At 36.3% G+C, this 19,388-nt stretch overlaps 1 protein-coding gene across 2 annotated transcripts in view; it reads right to left on the bottom strand.

Annotated features, from left to right (window-relative positions):
* Nucleotides 1–440: 440 nt before the first annotated feature.
* The window catches only part of enpp1 (ectonucleotide pyrophosphatase/phosphodiesterase 1), a 56,129-nt gene continuing 37,181 nt past the window's right edge, over nt 441–19,388 (bottom strand). For both annotated transcript variants that reach the window (XM_027001161.2, XM_027001153.2), the window contains 12 exons: nt 19,198–19,229; nt 18,950–19,077; nt 18,454–18,523; nt 9,720–9,807; nt 8,738–8,922; nt 8,311–8,350; nt 7,773–7,927; nt 4,791–4,926; nt 4,506–4,580; nt 3,034–3,166; nt 2,582–2,726; nt 441–1,268 (listed from right to left, as the gene is read on the bottom strand). In XM_027001161.2, the coding sequence (XP_026856962.2) occupies nt 1,116–1,268; nt 2,582–2,726; nt 3,034–3,166; nt 4,506–4,580; nt 4,791–4,926; nt 7,773–7,927; nt 8,311–8,350; nt 8,738–8,922; nt 9,720–9,807; nt 18,454–18,523; nt 18,950–19,077; nt 19,198–19,229 (1,340 nt within the window). In that variant the 3' untranslated portion in view covers nt 441–1,115. The remainder of the gene's footprint in view (nt 1,269–2,581; nt 2,727–3,033; nt 3,167–4,505; nt 4,581–4,790; nt 4,927–7,772; nt 7,928–8,310; nt 8,351–8,737; nt 8,923–9,719; nt 9,808–18,453; nt 18,524–18,949; nt 19,078–19,197; nt 19,230–19,388) is intronic.

The following is a 19,388-nucleotide window of genomic DNA, read 5'->3' on the forward strand; positions in this document are numbered from 1 at the left end:
TTGGATACACTTCATTGCCTTGGAGCCATTAGCACATGAGTTCCACTCTTGTGTTGCATTAACAGACCCATTGGGATACTCTAGAGATTTGCATATCCTTGTGCTTATAAAAAACTGCATTCCACTCATTCATTACCTACATTTTCTTATTAGAACTTCAGACTTTCTGATGTAAAACAGCAAGATTAATATTCTCAGAACAAGGCAATGAAATATTCTACATATCCCAGTTGCTTTGGGAGCTGGGGTCAGAGCACAGGATCAGCCATTGTACAGCACCTATAGAGCTGAAAGGGATAAGGGCCTTGGTCAAGGGCCCAACTGTGGATTTAAACCTGTAACCTTCTAATCAATTGGTAGGCCAAAGTCTTATCCACTAGGCTACTAGTGCCCCATAAAACTGCAGGTTGCCAATACAGGGAACAAACATACACCAGAGATAAACCCAAAATTAATTTATGTGATTTAACAATGAAGGGTACACAACATCCAGAATATACAGTACAACAATGCAGAGTACATAAAATAAGAAATAACTGAAGGCACATCCAAATATGTGAAGCTCCTTTTATTCTACTATTGCTTGGTCTGTAAGTATAACCTATATAAAATATCTAAAACCTTTGTCATTGTACATAAATTACTCACCTGGGAAATACGATTATGTTTTTATTGTCATGCCTTTTGATGTTGAATTGTTGTGTAATATGAACAACCAATATGTGCACAACTAAATTTAATTTATATATATATATATCTTTCTTTTTTATAATATACGGCTTATCCTGTTTCCAAATAGCTTTTTCCTTGTTTGAAATTCTCCAATTCTCTTTTTTAAGCACAATATCTTGAGCATGTATGAAACAACAATTTCTGGATGTGGTGTCCAAGATGTTAAAAACATGGCTGACAGTATAAACAAAACCAACTTGTCTTTATAAAATGGTCATTAAAATTAGTCTCCTTTATCAAAAAGAAGAAATTCTTTATATTATTTTACATCTTTGGTTGATTACAGCCTCACATTGGTGTAAAGTTTAATGAAGGTCCTTATGTTACCCAGACTTATAACCAGTCTCATAAGGTGGTCTGACTTTAGTCCCTAGGAGCAAATGCTAAAAGGTATTTAGAAAGGTCTTGAGTTGTAATGCATCTCCAACAGATAACTGGTCATGATAAAAACTCAGGCCAGTTAGAAGCTCAACATCTCGAACCCGTGCCACGTGATGCTGAACCCACTCCTGAACCCATGAGTAGTCACTTTTGTTCTGCAGGAGTAAGCAACATGAGAACAAAGATTAATGGAAGTTCAAGCAAGCAAGCACACACAGCAAAAAAATCCTTTGTGATCTCTCGTTCTGTCATTTAGTCAGTCAGGTTGGACAAACAGCCTAGCTCAGACTGCTTCCTGATCATTTTACACATCCTCTGCCTCAGTGTATCTGTTCATAATTGGTACACCTATATATTATCTAACCCCTGTGGTTAATGTTAAGTCTTTACTTAGAAAATGTTCTATGCTGTATACTGTCACCAAAGATGAACCTTAAGTGAGACTTTAAATTTGCATGAGTTCCTACACTGATCATGTTAATCTGGACAATTTCAATTTTCTGTTTTATACATAAAAACACAACACCTTCCTTGTACCTACACTCACTGGTCACTTCATTATGTTAAGATAACCTACATGCACATTCCTTAAACTAAACTAAGGCTGCATCCCAGATTTCAGACAGTTATTTAACCACACTCTCTCCTGTACATCAGTCTTCACTTTATGACCAGAGTGTGAGGTTTGCACAGTTATCAGGCACAGCAGAGTTTTTATGCATGTCACTGCATCTCACCTGGGTTGACAGAGGCCTGCAACCTAAAATTAGACAGCCAACTCTAGTCCTGTGGTCAAAATTTAACCATTGTTACAGAGTTGGAAAATGGTAAACAAATTGTGTAATTCCACAAATAACAAACAGACTATAGTTTCCATATACTCATGAGTTAATAATGTTTAATCGCTTCTTAAATTTTATTTTGACTGACTTACTGTTTCATATTGGCATTCTTTTATCCTCTAATAGTTTTGAGCTACTCCTTTCAACGTCATGATTTATAATTATTGTTCAGCTCCACTGCAAATTAAGACTACCCTCAGTGTACTCCAAGTATAAAAAAAAAGGTTAATTAAAAATTATAGTTTCTAAATTTTTCTAATTATGATGCTGTTGCGTGTATAGTCTGTCTAGTGTAATAATAGAGTGTATAGTCTGTCCAGTGTACATATAGTGTAAGGCATTTTGGACATTATTATCTGTGCTACTAAGAATTTAGTTGACTGCAGAATTTAGTTTACTAAATTTAGTTTAGCAGTTTAGTTTACTTAATTTAAAATTTAGTTTACTAGTTTAGTAGAATTTAGTTGACTGTATGTTCTGCTGATCACACAAGCCATCATATATGTACAAGTCTGACAATTTACTTGTAACAGATCTACACAGGTCTGCCTCAATACCCAGTTAAACATCGACATGAGAACAGGGTGAGGATATAATGTTTCTACATATTTAAGTTTATGACTCACATGACAGGTCTCCAGGTTGTCAGACCTGTGGGGAAGAATGAAAGAAACAGCCTCAAGAGGTCCATCACACTGTTGTACAACCACAGAGGAGTTCTTACAGCTCGTCAAAATCACAAAGAAATGTGTAGGTAAGGGTGTTTCCTTCCTGGTACAGAAAAATTAACAATGACATTATTTTTTTAATATTTCTGACATAGTAATTAAAAATATAAATGTATAATGTTTATTAATAGCAAACTAAGGTTGTATACATTCTTGACAGCATTACATACATATTGCCCATGACTAATGAATACTACACTAGATTAGGTAATATGTAATCCAAAGAAGTCATAGATAACATATTGAAGATTTAAAATAACCTAAAGCAATGGCTCAGTTAGTTTTTAGAAAAAAAGGAACGCACAAACATCCATCTGTATAAATGATTTTTTTCTCGTCAGACAACTTACACTATCTTCCCAGTCATGATGTCATAATTCCCATCAAAGTCTTTATCAAATATTGGTCCAGTCATGATATTCACACCATTCCGATCTTGAGAATATTTTACCACTAGACTATTGTGCAAGTAATTCCAAATACCTGTGAAAACAAGCAATGAAAATATAACACACATCCATGATAATGTAAAGAGGGCAAGGTGTTATTAGTCACAGTAAGTCTTATAGGGAGATTGAAGCCTTTAAATGCACATGGTAAAATCAAATAGTCACTATAACCATGTCACTTCAAATTAACTTGTAAACAGCAGTGATATAACTACTCAGTACTAAGAGCTGGGCTTCTGAATTTGAAAAGAAATGAATATTAAATCAGTGTCTGACAGTAGCCACTAGAGGGCAATAAGTCATCAATAGAAAGACATTTGATGAAGATACTTTAAAGTTAAAAAATAACTCACTGCATCCAAACCAAAGAATTAAGACCAATATTTAGTATGCATAGTTTCCACATTATGTCCAATTTTTATTGACACTGATCTAAACGTTTCACAACATTTAATGAGAACAGAGCACTTTCTGGCAGTCGACAAAACTTTAATATTTGTCAGTCTATCACTGTATATGTCTGTGGGTTTGTTTGTTTGTTTGTTTTTTAAATAAAATAAGTTAGTTGTGGAAATTGTGTAGGACTCATTATTTTCTTAGAAAAATACACCTAAAAACATACATGCACTTCACATAAGGTCTACTGTTATATCTAACTGAACTTAATTTTTTATAAGCCCTGGAGATATTCCACAAATAACCCTGGAATAGTCGTTCTTTGTTAGACCAAAAGGATACACAAACAAATCTGTGATCTTGACCCTACATCAAAGTTAATCCTCCTGCTTTAAATGTGCCATTATTCTGACTTATAGTAGTCAGCTGGACTTGATGGCTTGATGTTTTTTGTTTTTTTTCCTGTATTAAAATATTTCTGGAATATGACTAGACATAGGTGTGTTAATGGAAAATATTTACACAAGACACCATTTAAACACTACACAAAGAGTAGTCAAACTGAACTTGGTAAAAAGCTGAGGGAAAAATATTAGAAAAATAAATAAATAAGTAGATTCAAGTTCATTTCATTCGTTAAATTAATTTACTGTACACTGACCAAACACATTATTAGAAACCATGTCTTGTATGTATAAAAATCTATACAAACCACTTTATTAAGTATAGTCATTTTCTATGTGCACTTTATAACTATAAATATAGACCCATCTGTAGCCCATCTGTTGGCAAATCTTTTTCTAGCAGCCTGCCAGCCAAATGTTTTCCAGTCCTGTGGTTTACAGTGTTACTGTGATCAAAACAAAATAAGTGTTTTCCTACAAGGTGTTTTTGGTGAAGTGGTTGGTGAATGTACATTCATGCTAGTATCCATGAAAAATAATTCATTTTTCTGTCAAGATGAAATAAGAAACTACCTTTGAAGGCTGTAAACATTGGTGCCATATTACTTGTAATTAAGGAGTCAGATGCAGTTCCATTTGGACCAAAATCTGCAGGGGAAAATCTGGTTAATTGAGTTGAATATACTGCTGTAGGAATTAGAAGTAACAAGCAGTACAGCTCAATCACTTATTAAATCCCATTTTTCCAAGTGACCACACTCCTGGTTTCAATGACTGAGAAGTAAGTCACACCCACACACAGCGTCTGATTATTTAACCTAGGTCTGTGCAAAAACATGAACATCCTGTGAAGCTCACTGGGAGGATGGAGAAATCCATATGTCAGGGTGGGCTTGTCCTTGTAGCTGGAGCAGTTCTGACTCAACTCGGCTGGTATGCGCACATCAGCACGAACACACTCTTCTTCTGAGCAATTTAAACATGGCACGCCAACCTGATCATGTGCATTTGAGAGAAACAGGGAGGCAGAGCATAAGTGAGGGATACAGCTGCAATATAACCTTATGACCAGAGGGGACACAGGATACACTGTGCCTTATGAAGTCAAGCCAAACTGACCTATACTCAAGCTGTTAGGAAGACAGGGTGTAGTTTTCATCTAGGATAGTTTTAAAAGCAGTGAGACAGGAATGTGAAAAGTGATGATCCTTTAGTTGAACTCTCTGGAAATCACTTCTGGGACCTCTTCCCATTTTTAGAAATAATAAACAAAATTCTTACAAACTACACCTAATATACCTCTCACCTACTACACCTATCATCTATTCCTTTGGTAGTTGGGGCAGTAGATGATAGTAGTTATACTGTGTGCATATGATACACACTTCATTCCTTGTCTGACTCCTTTGCAGGGTTTTGCCACTTAAGACAAAGTGTGGTCCCCCCACCCCAGTTAGTAATTGGTGAGGAATCGCGATCCAGCAGATTGGAATGACGAGCCAAAACCACTCTTAGTTCCTCTTTTTCTCTAACACCATGTTAGGTAAAAACTTGTGTTAATCCTTAAATCAGTCTCAGAGTTGGTGGACGTGAGGTGGGCTACCTCTGTATATGTCATCTTTACCAGGCATGTCAAGGGTAGGTGGGAAGACGTGGCTTACTGTGGAGTTGGTGACTAATCTATAAGTCTCTGCAGGTATTCACTACTTCTCTGATGTGACTACAGAGTGCAGGGAACCACACTGTTTGATGGTGTGTGCACTTTTACACTAGTGCATCTTTCACTATGAGCTGGTCTCATACTGGAACTGGAAAAGTGAGTTGGCTGGGATAGGTGACTTTACATGGACATGCTACATTATGTACATGAAATTTGTAATGTATCTGCATTAAAAGTAGGCCAAACCCTTTGGAGCTCAGCAGTGGAAGTCAGTTTTACTGTGACTTATTGTCCAACAAGATAAAAAGAGAGACTTTTGCATGTCCTGGTGACTGCTAAAGCAGGGAAAACAGCTGCAAATGTGCTGAGAAACAGCACTACCTTCCCTGCATTGTCTATGCACACCAATTTTGTGATAGTTATAACCAGAGCTTAATTGTTCTTTTATAAGTTTGATTTTTTATGCTATCTGCCTTGGTGACCTTGTTGTGAAGAATTTGCCCTGTCAGAACCACACTGTCAGAACTCAAATGACTTTTTTTGCTCTTGCCTTTTGCTGAAAAACATCTTTGCTTTGACAGAGAATACAGGTGTCTTTATGCTTCCTTCTCTGCTTTGTCAAATGGTTTCTTTGCTTCCAATAAGCTCTAAATAACAGATTATAAATAACATGATTAATTTCCATGTTCATTATATTCAGTATTTAAGCAGCTCCAGGGTCATATGAGGTCATGCCTGCAGCTGCTTCATCTTTGGGAGAACTCAAATCCCCTTTGACTCATTAACAAGCTTGCAACTGTAGACCCCTCATTCTTGTCACAAAGAAGCTCCTTTAATGCTATGGTAAGTGAGAGCATATGGAAAACTTTGCTTAGGTAATTAGCCATGTGCCAAATATTTGCAATAATTTGTGGTTCCAGCATGTGCAAACTTGACTGTTCTACAATCTGGTATGGTTCCTGTTCTTTATATCTTTAGAATCACAACATGCTGTCTCTTGTACTTGTCTCTTGTGTTTCTCCCCGCAGTGTAAGGCAGAAGGTCTTCTGTCTGTTCACGCATTCTTTTTAGGAAAATCTTTCGAGTGTAGAGTTGATGTTTTAAATTTTATCATAAGCTTCCTCAGTTTTGCTACACAGGCTCATTTTATTTTGATAAGCATACTAAATCAGCCAGAGGAGGAAGGCCCACCGCCTTTGTGTCTTGGCCCTCCCAAGGTTTCTTCCTCATGCTCTAGTTTTTCTTTGCCACTGTCACCCTTGGTTTGCTCACTGGGGGCTTGGACTCAGCCATCTGTAAAGCTGCTTTGTGACAACATCTGTTGTAAAAAGCACTATATAAATAAATTTGATTTGATTTAAATTGTTTGCCACTTTTTTTGTTGTTTTGTGTCTATGTGTCTAGCTGGAGTCATTCCCATTTTTGTCTCTTATAAATTCTTACAGTGATTTTATATTGTTTGTTTGTTTGCATACTGGTGCCAAATGCAAAGGCATTCCAATGTCCATGGGTTGAATGAACAATGATGTTATTGCATGCAAGGATTAAACAAGCAATCCCAGTAAATCAGCAGTTTCTGAAATATTCAATCCAGCCCGTCTAGCACAGCCAACCATGCCACACTTAAATCACCTTTCTTCCCCATTCGGATGCTCAGTTTGAACTTCATCAGGTCATAGATATTTGCATTAACAAGCTTTTGAACAGGTGTATCTAAAAAAGTGGGTGAGTTTATATATAAAATACTTTGGGGGTGGGGGGTAGGGGTTAAATTTTCTCCCTCACACGTGGGTCTTTAACCAATATTATTATAATTTATACATATTATTTATGTACTTTACATTCAACAGAAGGCATAGAAATGATTATTTCATAAAAATCTGTCCTAAAAAGAAAAATGGTAATATAAAAGGAAAATGTGATAAACAGTATAAGAATACATGGACAGTACTCTGGGCAATGCTCCTGATTTATATTGAGGTTTGACCATATAATGAATGGTTCATAAATGTAGTGAAAGACAACATGAGAAACAAAAATATGACTTAAAAGTGCTGGGGCAGGGTCACCTCTGGGGTAGCCTCTTTTAGCACAGAGCCTCCATACAGAAATTACAGGGACCATCAAACACTGTTCAAATACCTTCAACTGTTTTTTAATGAAACCAAGGACAAACTCACCTGTGGTTCCAGGGTATAAGCAACCCACAGAGGCATAAGAATGTCTTTGCTGTATCCACTAATATAGGAGGAATGATTAAGCATGCAGTAGTGTGCATTCTCTTGTAGAACCCGAGGAAGTCCATATGGTAGGTGACGCTGCTTGGCACTCAAATCTGTCAGGGTACATGATTTACACAAATATGTCATAAATATGAACACTTTTCAATGTTCTGCTTATGTCTAACATACACAAAACACAAGAAAAATAACTGACAAATAAAAACAGTCAAAGGCTATATCCAGCAAACAAAATATGATTTTAATACATAAACATTCAGAATACCATATTTAACACAGAATAGTAGCCTATATGAGGCTTGCAGTTAGCTCACTACATCCTGAGTTGTTAAAAATAAAAAAAACAAAAAAACCACAATGAGCTCATGCCTAATTCACTATTGCAGCAACCAACAAAAATAAACTTGAGACAACAGCATAACATGAATCCAAACATATGTGGAAAAGCACATTTATTTAAAACAAATAATCTACATACCTGAATCTGAACTGATGAGTTGTCGGTTGAGATTTTCAACCTGAAACAGATAAAAAAAATTAAGTGCAACAAAAAAAAAAAACATTATTATAGGACTTTCAAATTACTTTTTTATAGATATGACTTTCAAATTCCTTTGTACAGATAATAATAATAATAATAATAATAATAATAATAAATGTTATAGATAATAAAAAACAGAAATGGAGCAAAACACAAGGCTAAACACTGACAGAATTCATTATATCTATTATGACAATTGGGTATGAAACAAAAAGCCCTCATGAGCATGATAAAGGCAATTGCTCTTGATCTGCTCATTTTTAACCCTTATCCTATCCAGCCTTTGTGGAGCTGAAAAGGATTATTAAAATTCCTTCATACACACCACCATTTCAGGGTATGATCGAGTTTATGTGATGAAAACCTGGAATTTTGAGTGGGAACTACACACGCAACCTCGGTTGTCATCTGGAAAGGGAACCATAGTAGAACAGATGGAGGCAACAGAAGCCTCAGCCGGGTAAAGAGGTTGGTGAGGCGGATTCCGCAAGAGGTGGTTGAGACTCCCATGAGTGCCATTGTTTGGGGCAGGAGGAATGTCCAACAGATCTGAATTGAATTACATGCACATTTTCTTATTTATATTGCACATTTTACCACAGTTTTACCTTTAAATTTTGACAAAATATTTCTGACTGGCCTAAGTTACATAGTTAAGAGTTAGGGATTAGTGGTTATTGTTTGCTGGTTACTCTGCTCCAGAGCCAACATGTTATGGTATTTATTTCTAAGCACTTCAGTAAGTTTTTCTCTTTCAAAATTGTTAAGTGTATAGCTTATGCCATATTATGCTGTATCATGACTTTTCTATTTCACTTTAGTCCAAGTTTTTCTCACACTTCAAAATATCCCATTATTCACACCATGAATCTTTTGGCATTCTTTTTATTAGCAAAAAAAGGTTTGTGTAAAATTAATAAACTCCAAATGCACATTTTACAATAGTCATTCTTGCACATTTTGACTAATAATTAAAAATGATAAATCAAACATAAAATATATGCAATAAGGAAGTTTTATACTACTGCTAAGAAAACATTAAATAGTTTGAGAAACTAAATTCATATACTCAGATATAATCTTTTGTAGAAATAAAGCATCAGCATTAGACAAAAGATGCGTTTCCAGTACAACTTGAAAACCCTGTTTTGAAAACTCTCAATCTAATCAATCTAATCTTACACATTAATAGACAGATATGTTTCCTTCTTTTTTATGTGATATAGGAAACCAAGACTTTTATGTTATCATATTTTATGTGAACAGCATCATGACAAGTGTATGCAAGATTTGTGAAAGTTTCCATTTCACTCACGGACTGGTATAGAGGTTTTTAGACCACTTACCACATAGGAGGTTATACACTTCTATGTTTTCAAAGGGAGCCACAGTTGTCTTAAACTTCAGTCCTGGTCCATATCCTATAAAAATGGCCTACAGAAAATGACAGTTATTAGTATAATATAAGGAAGCAAAATATTAGATTAGTTATTAGTATATATTAGTATAAAATTGTTATTGGTCAGGAATGGTGTGCAATAAAATGTCCATACTGCACACCAAGGCCTGACAAGAATCTACAGATTAATTTATTATATGGAATTGTACTGTCTACAGTTCATATTAACAGTCATAATAAAGTTTGTATGTACAAGTATGTAAAAAGGAGATTATATGTTTGTAAAAAAGGAAAAAACTGTTTTTCCCCTATAGCAACAACAATGAAGTCAGTCTACTCCTGAAACAGGGTGATCTGGAAATGTCTCACCCAACTGCAAAATCCCTCTGGCTCCTCACACTCTACATCATGACAGTGTGCTACAATTGGGGAATAAAATCTAGCCCACAAGGCATCCACATGTAAACATTTCGACAAAAATAACTTACAGCATTTGGAATTTTTGTCCCTCTCTATGGTAATGCACAGTACTAACATACAAAAATCCCCTTCTATGTAACTGTTTCCTTTTTAGAATAATTTTAGTAACAGACAGCCAGTTAAGCCACACACCTCTCTCTTTCTTTATGGAAATAATTAGACATTACTGGCTAACCACAGCAGGAGATGCGCACAGACCAAACTATCATTAAACCTTCATCACACAAAAAAACAACAACAAAAACATTTTGTGACTAAGCATGCCTAGTGATTTACTGTTTGCGCCACTTGTCAAAAGCTCTTTGAGCTGCATCTGTGCATTTTAAAATATGAACACCAATGTCAACGCACTGTTCTTATATTCCCCCAGCTTCATATTTTCATTAAATTAGTTTGTCCAGTTTTACCATATATTTTGAATAAGAAATGCTTAATAATCTTAATAATAAGGCTGCTTTACCCAGGCATACCACTGTCTACATTCCAAACACCAGTTTACCCTTCAGTTTTAATTGCATAGCTCATCACAAGCCTTTAAACTGCTATAGCTCCTTTAGCTTTAAAGTTAACCCCACCAAATCTCCTGCAGACTTTTTGACTACTAACCCAAACAATGATTTTGCTTTACAGACCTCTGAAATGTCTCCCTTCATTCAAACACTGTGACAACCAAAACACACACACACACACACACACACACACACACCCAACTACCAACTCAAATACAATCAGTGGTATTTCTATAGCATCCACTCATATACACATCTCTAAAAATACATCACTACGTCTCTATTAACCTGCAGGACACCCACAGACTACTTTGGGACTCCTAATAATACACCACACCAACTATGCCCTTTTTCAGAACAAAAACAGTACAGTGACACTATTAATTTTGCAAACCCTTTACAATTCACTGTATTTCTGCATAGATTTTTACCATAAATTGTAAAACCCATAAACCCAATAAACAAATGATGCAAAAATAGTCAGATAGCTTTTACATTTACTAAGCAAAATGATCCAATATGAAATATATTTATCATAAAAAGTAGGTGCATCCTTGCCTTCATTAATTGATGTGACTCCTTTGAGCAGCAATAACCTCAGTCGATCATTTCCAATAACTGGATCAATACTGCCCAATGGGATAGAAGAATTTTGGTGGGCTTCCTTGTATGAACTGCTGTTTTAAGGTCTTTGAGCATTTCTTTTGAGTTAAAGTCATGGGTTTGGCCATTCAAAAATGTTGAATTTCTCCTGCTAACCATTTCTTTGAACTTTGAACACCATCCTAGACCTGAGGCAGCAAGGCAGCTCCAAACTATGTCATTACCACCCCCATTGTCTAAGAGCTGGGATGAGGAACCTATGATACAATGTGACATTTGGTTTTTGACAAACATAACACAATTTTTAAATTTTTTTTAAAGGCTTTATTGGCTTCATCTGTCCACAAAACATTCTTCCAAATGGCTTCTGGCTTATCCATGTGGTCTGGTGGGCAGCAGAGCCATTTGTGGAGAGTAGTGGTTTCCTCCTTGCTATCCTCTCATGCGCACCATTATTGTTCAGTGTTTCTGCAGTGTTTCAGAGGACTCATGAACATTAACATTACATAGGTCCTCCTATGTTTCCCTGGGGCTTTTTGTGATTTCCTGTAATATTATTTGCTGCATCCTTAGGACCACTCCTTGAGAGAGTAACAGTAGTATTGAATTTCCTCAAATTGTATAACATCTACCTCCCAGTGTAACCCTTGTAACCTTCCAACTCTTGATTGAAACTCCTGACATCAATTACCTCTTTAGCTCAGAGAGGTTCACAACTTTTTATGACAACAATATCATGTTGGATATTTTTCTTCAATAAATAAATGTAACAGTTATAACCTTTTGCATAATTTGTTTACCTGGGCTCCATTTTTAAGAATCAGATGATTATCTAAGGTCAAATTTATGCAGAAATACAAAAAACCCAAAATATGCACCTTGTAATTGTAATGGCCTGAGTGCCGCAGGGCAAGGAGCAGGACGTTCAGACTCCCTCGACGTTGATGGACGTTTATTGTGAGACAGAAGACAAGGGCACTCACATAAATGGTGTAAACATAATACATGGAACATCGTGAAACACAAACGCTAACGAGCAATGATACACATATGTTTAGGTTTACACATCCAACTACTGGCAACACAGCGCACACCAACCTCGGTTTAAATACACAGACATTCTACACACTAAACCATCTGCAGGTGTGCACAGACACCAGAGGCGTGGCTACAAATAAAAACAATTACAATGAATTCCACTGCACGCATTGGGATGAAGCATGTGACCAGTGGAAAGAGGAGCAGTCCGTGACAGTAACACATGACTATGGTCCACAATAAAACTGCACCATACATTTTTACAAGCTTGGAATTCTCTAGATATTTTCACAAAAACCATAAAAATGATCCAAAATACAAGTCCCTAATTAAAATTCCTAATGGTGAATGCAAGTACAGTGAGATAAAAAGAACCACAAAGGATTCACTATGGAATCTAAAAAGACATGTGTTTTGAAAACATAACAGTTTGCATAGTTTTTGATACACAGCAGACCAAACAATATTATTGTTTTTTGGTTAAATGAATTTTAGGTGAATATTTTTTGCAGCCTGCTGCTGGTTTTCCTTCAGTTCAATAAAATATGACACCTTTATTAAAGTGTTTTTAATCTTATTTTTGTTAAGCTAAGAACTCATTTTTAAATACATATTAAAAAAGAAGGGCAGTTGGAGCAGAGGAAATACAGAGCACTCTGAGCAAAGAGCGTGAATAAGAAAATATGGAGCGAAGTTTGAATGATGTGATTACAGAATACAAATAATTCCACTTCTTGTTTCAATATGGAAATATTTCAAAACTTCTTGCACTGACGTTCAAGAAGCCCAACTTTTTACATTCACAGAAATACTAAAGACATGAATCATGTACATCCATATTAGCATTTGTTGCAGTATAGCTGGTAAGAGAACTAGGGTGGACATGAATATTACCGCACATAAGCAGCAATACAATAAATGCAAGGCAAAAAATAAAAGAAGTAGGATGTCATACTTTAAAACTGAATTTGGTTTGCATGTTGGCAGCCACTGACAACACATTCATTTTATGAACATGAATGACTATAATGTAAGAGGCTGAGGCCAAGTTAAAATATGAAGTCTAACTGAAACGGGTTATGGAAATAGTTATTGTTATTTTGTTTAAATAACTTTCTAGTTCCCTACCCCAGAATATCCATGCACAAGAAAACATGCAATGAGAATATTTGGAGAATGTTTACAAATGACAAAAGAAGTTTCTTGTAAACAGCAACAAGGTTCAAAAGATTACCTAGACGGTATATGAATTCATTGCTTAAGGTGACCAGCCAATCTATAGTATAGATTGTACACTGCTAGGCCAAAAAAAAAGGTCACGTGACCTTTTTTTTGGCCAGGCAGTGTACAATCTATACTATAGAGAGTGTAAGCACCTCCCATTGGAAAATTACTGCATGGGTGATTATTTTTCAGCTGACAACAAGTTTTTTAACCCTAACTGATGCAGTGAGTAGCTTCTCATTTCTTAAACAACCATGTTGAAAGACACATCCTGTGGTCGTGGAAAAGATGTTAATCTGTTTCAGAAGGGTCAAATTATTGGCATGCATCAAGCAGAGAAAACATCTAAGGAGATTGCTGAAACTACTAAAATCTGGTTAAGAACTGTCCAATTCATTATTAAAAAGTGGAAGGACAGTGGGGAAACATCATCTTCGAGGAAGGAATGTGGTCGGAAAAAATCTTGAATGATCGTGATTGACGATCACTTAAATATGTGGTGAAATTAAATCGTAGAAAAACAACAGTGGAACTCAGGGATATGTTTAATAGTGAAAGTAAGAGCATTTCCACACACACAATTCAAAGGGAACTTAAGGGATTTGGACTAAACAGCTGTGTAGCCTTATGAAAACCACTTCTCTGTGAGGCTAACCGGCAAAAACAGCTTCAATTTGCTATGGAGCATAAAGATTGGACTCTGGTTCAATGGAAGAAGGTCATGTGGTCTGATGAGTCCAGATGTACCCTGTTCCAGAGTGATGGGCGCATCAGGGTAAGAAGAGAGGCGGCTGAAGTGATGCACCCATCATGCCTAGTGCCTACTATACAAGCCTGTGGGGGCAGTGCTATGATCTGGGGTTGCTGCAATTGGTCAGGTCTAGGTTTCAGCAACGTTATGTGCCCAAAGAATGAGGTCAGCTGACTACCTGAATATACTGAACGACCAGGTTATTCCATCAATGGATTTTTCCTTCCCTGATGGCATGGGCATATTCCAAGATGACAATGCCAGGATTCATCGGGCTCAAATTGTGAAAGAATGGTTCAGGGAGCATGAGACATCATTTTCACGCATGGATTTTCACACATGGATTTCACACATGGAGTGTCCAGACCTGAACCCCATTTAGAATATTTGGGATAAGCTGGAGAAGACTTTGCGCAGTGGTCCAAATCATCAATACAAGATCTTGGGGAAAAATTAATGCAACTGTGGACAGAAATAAATGTGACATTGCAGAAGCTTATTGAAACAATGCCACAGCGAATCTGTGCTGTAATAAAAGCTAAAGCTTTTTTGGCCAGGCAGTGTCTGTTCTGGAGTTTTTGGAGCCATGATACATCCTCCCCACTTTGACAGTACATCTCAGACACTGCCATGCTACAATATTTGTGACCTACAAGCCTTGTAGATGTGACTGCATTCAGATTTACTACTGAGATTTGGATGTTTACCCAATGTGATTGCTTCACCTTACTGCAGACTGGATCGACTCATTTTTAATTTAAACATTATAGTACTTACTGTCTGCTACTCATGTCATACAGCAGAGCATTTGATGCAGGCAATCAAAATGATGCCAAAAACATTAATTTCTATAAAATGCATTTTCATATAGATGTTTTTCTTTATTAATAAAAAACATTTAAAGCAATTATTTTTGTAAATTGCACTGGTTTTACTAATGTAAATATGTTTGCAACTATAATTGGGACATCCCTAATAGACATGGTATAAGTAAAGGATAAAGCTCACATTATAATGATTCACATTGGGGACTTGTTCCAGTCCAAATGTTTTGCTAATTCGTGTATTATGCTGCTTATTACATGGCTAATCACAAAGGAATCAATTTGACACAGACTATTGATCATTAAATTGCAAAGTTACAAACTTCCGTTTAGCAAAATGGTCTAGCAGAACCACAAGTCAGTAATGGATATTCAATGGTCTCTTCTTCAAAATAAATCAGCTAGAGAATGCCTCGGACCAATTAGAATAAAGTAGTCCATTCCAGAGCCATGTAATAACTTATTACATTTCTTTATGGACTACAGCTATCAATCAGTTGTAACCATTAGCTATAGTCAAGTCAAGTCAAACTTCTATAGCATTTTTACAACAGCTGATGCCACAAAGCAGCTTTACAAATGTTCGAGTCCAAGCCCCAAGTGTGCAAGCCAAGGGTGACAGTGGCAAGGGAAAACTCCCTAGCGCATGGAGAAAAACCTTGGGAAGAACCAAGACTCAAAGGGGGTGCCCATCCTCCTCTGGGTGACAAAGGACACTACTATAGCAACAATATAAACAATAAGAGCTGAATAAGTAATGAGAGAGATAGAGAAAATATAAAAAAGAAATAAGCAATCAATGTCTGGTCTGGTTTTCTAGAAGTCCTTGTTTGGACCTACAGTCATACAGCTTATTACAAACCATTACATATTAAAAGTAAACCCACCCAATACTTCCAATATGTATACTTCCAATAACCATAAATTCCAATATGTATACTTCCAATAACCATAAATTCCTTAAGGGTTTTCCATGCAGCAGGTGACAAACCGATTGCCTTGCCTGCCAATTTCAACCCCAAATGAAAGGATAGAATTGCTGTGCTCTGCATAGCTTTTCAGAAAGCAAAACTATTCTCTCCCATGGCAGTCATAATGAAAACACTGGTCAAAAGGCTATGCGACTGTAGGTTGCGTACACGCAAATATGCCATATACTTAATAATAATATTAATAATATTAACCAAAACAAGGCTTCTTCAAAGGTTCAATTTTCTGAAATGCCTGACAAAAAATCTTGAACTTTGAAATCTAACACAATCACTCAATTAAAATTAACTAATTTACTATTAACTAAAATGCTCTTACAAACTCAAACAACCCATGAATCTCAAACAACTCTCAAATACCTTGCCTACTTTTATTTTAAATGTATTTGCCCATCTTTGACATGCAACTGAACTGTTTTTTTTTTGTTGTTGTTTTGGTTTGTTTGTTTTTTTCTTTTTAATTTTTTTTTAACCTATAGTACTTATCAATATCACACTTGTAACCCTTGGCTTATGTGTAAGATGAATAACCTCACACTTGGGAAATCCATTTTAATGGTAAGTAGTTTAGTTTGAGTACTGTTGATGTATGCAGAACTGAATGTGTTTAGTATTCCTATTTTGATGATCAGGCCTTGAATTGACTTGCAAGTGCGAAGAGACAAAGGACGGCTGAAAAGGACGGCAAAGAAAAGAGGATCTTTGTTGTCAGGAGAAATTTTGACAATTATTTTATACTCAAAATCCTGTAACATCTAGAAATTCACTTACTGCAGCAACCTTGTGCAAAAGTACTTCTGTATGGCATCTGTTACTTGATTTATTTCCCCCTGTACTCTCTGGGAAAGTGTTTTTTTCATAGCAGGAAGGAACAGAGGAAGTAGCATGCTTTAGCCTCCAAAGGAGCAGAGGCTGAAAAACAGTCTTGGGCGTTTGACTCAAGCTGGCACAAATGCACTGGTTTAATTACAAGGGAAATGTCTGGGTTTGTGGGTGTGTCACCTACACTTACTTCTAAAATAAAAGATTATCTACATGAGGGCTTTCAGCTAGAGCTGCTTCAAAGACATACATGATATCTCATTTGGTGTCGTTGCTAAGAAAACTGTCAGTTTTGTAAAGTGGACTGACTTACTCACTATGAACAGCCAGTGTAAACACATGAGGTGGTTAGGAAGGTATTCGTTGTTGTTTTATTCCTTTTTTCTTTTTAGCTTAGTTTCCCACTGCCTCATTGCTGATGCCTATGTAAAATCTAAACAATGTATAGACCAGAGGTAACCAACGACAACCAGTAAGGCCAGAGGCCAGCAGTTTGGTTTACCATTAGATTATCATGTCTTGAGAAAGGTACAGCTACTGAATAAAAATATCATTCTATCCCAATACATGTTATAATACATATGGGAAAGTTTTGAATGGTCCTCCCTTTACTTAAATGAGCATCGCATATATTTAAATACACAAAAATGACTGGCAGTTCACATAATGCCTTCAGGTTTAGAAAATATGAACCCCCAGAACAGTGAGTAGCTGTACTGTTTCTCCCCTGGTTTAAAATAAACACACAGGTATTTCAAAGATAGTAAAGCAATCCAAATAAGATGTCAGCACTTTTATGAATATATCAATGTCTAAAAGATCACTATCTACTACTTCCTTGAAGAAACTAAATTCTGAGATGCACAGACAAATGCATATAATGACCATATTGCAACTCTAACCTTTAATAAGATGGCTATGGACAGGCAGAGACACAGCAATACAATTTGGGAAGGAGATAAGCTTGTATCAAAGAAAGTCAGTAATGTTCTTTCTTTTCTAACAGAATCTACAATATGGATCTGTAAATATTTTGAACCTAGTGAAGTCATTACTCATACAAAACTGTTGCTGTATATAGGCATAATGTATCATTTATGATTCTCACCGACAACTGAAACACATGCACCAACCTGTTAATTAACTATTCAAAAGTGTTGCTCAGAGAGAAGAGGTAATGAGTGAATTTACATAGCAAGATGTATTCTTTCCTATGACACATTAGTAAAAGATTAGTAAAGATTGCATTGTGCAATTAAAGTTAGTCCCAATTTGCAAAAGTTCCTGTTCTCCTAACAGGCAAATCTTAAGGGTTGGACACTGCACTGCAGTTGTTGCATGCAAGACTCTGAGTCTGTTTCAGTACCAAACGTTACATCCATGGCATGATTGTCGAAGACAATCTCTTATTTATTACCTGTGACATATGTTCTGTACAAACCTGCATGTTTTTGAAGACATTATCTGAACCATGGAAGCCTCCACTGCAGTACTTTAGTTCTTTTGGCTGGCTGTAGAAGAAAAGAAGGGGCACAACAAAGTTGTCAGCTCAAGTACAAACATGGAGAATCACCAGGACTGACAATTGAATATGCAAGGATTTATAGCCCCTGAAGGAAGCCGCAAGCACATGTTTATAACTGGGCAGAAGTGTAAATGGAGCATTGTATCATTATCCCTTTTAGTGGCCAACTGGTGAAGTCTTCTTCGTCTCTGATGACCAATGAAAGGTGACAACACCCATGTTAAGATCTTTAAACTTTATGTATTCACTTCACTAAGACTCTTTTGTCAGTCTCCAAATGTCTTTATATCTTTATACTGTATAATACCACAACTATTGCGCAACATATGTAATTATAACAATGTTAGTTTTGTAACTATCTATTACTTCTTTTCTATGTCGATGGAAAAGATGTAAGATGAGAATCACTTACAGGGCCGCTTGCCACTGAGGCTTCATGTACAGATGTGCCCTCTCTATGCGGATGTTGTTGGCAAAATGGAACCGTTTGGGGAGGTGCTCCTTTAGATAGGCCTTCATCGGCTGGTCAGGAGCTCTGCACTTCACATGTATGGAGGGGATGGAGTTGTAAATTAAAGAATAAAAGCTTCAATAATGTAATGGGAACAGGGAAAAAAAGGAAAAATTCAGACTATTAACACTGTGCGAGGAGATCCATACCGACAAATTCTTCACTAGCCCTTCATAATTGACTGCCAAAGAATAAAACAGGGAAAAACAACAAATCAAATGGATATCAAATATAGAGCCACAGAAAATATAAACAAACACATGCACACTCATGATTTGCATAAAGCACAACTGGTGTGGCTGTATATGCATCCACTTTCTAAAGAATAATGAAGAAAACG

Source organism: Electrophorus electricus, chromosome 8 (assembly GCF_013358815.1).
Source record: "Electrophorus electricus isolate fEleEle1 chromosome 8, fEleEle1.pri, whole genome shotgun sequence".
Classification (NCBI taxonomy): domain Eukaryota; kingdom Metazoa; phylum Chordata; class Actinopteri; order Gymnotiformes; family Gymnotidae; genus Electrophorus; species Electrophorus electricus.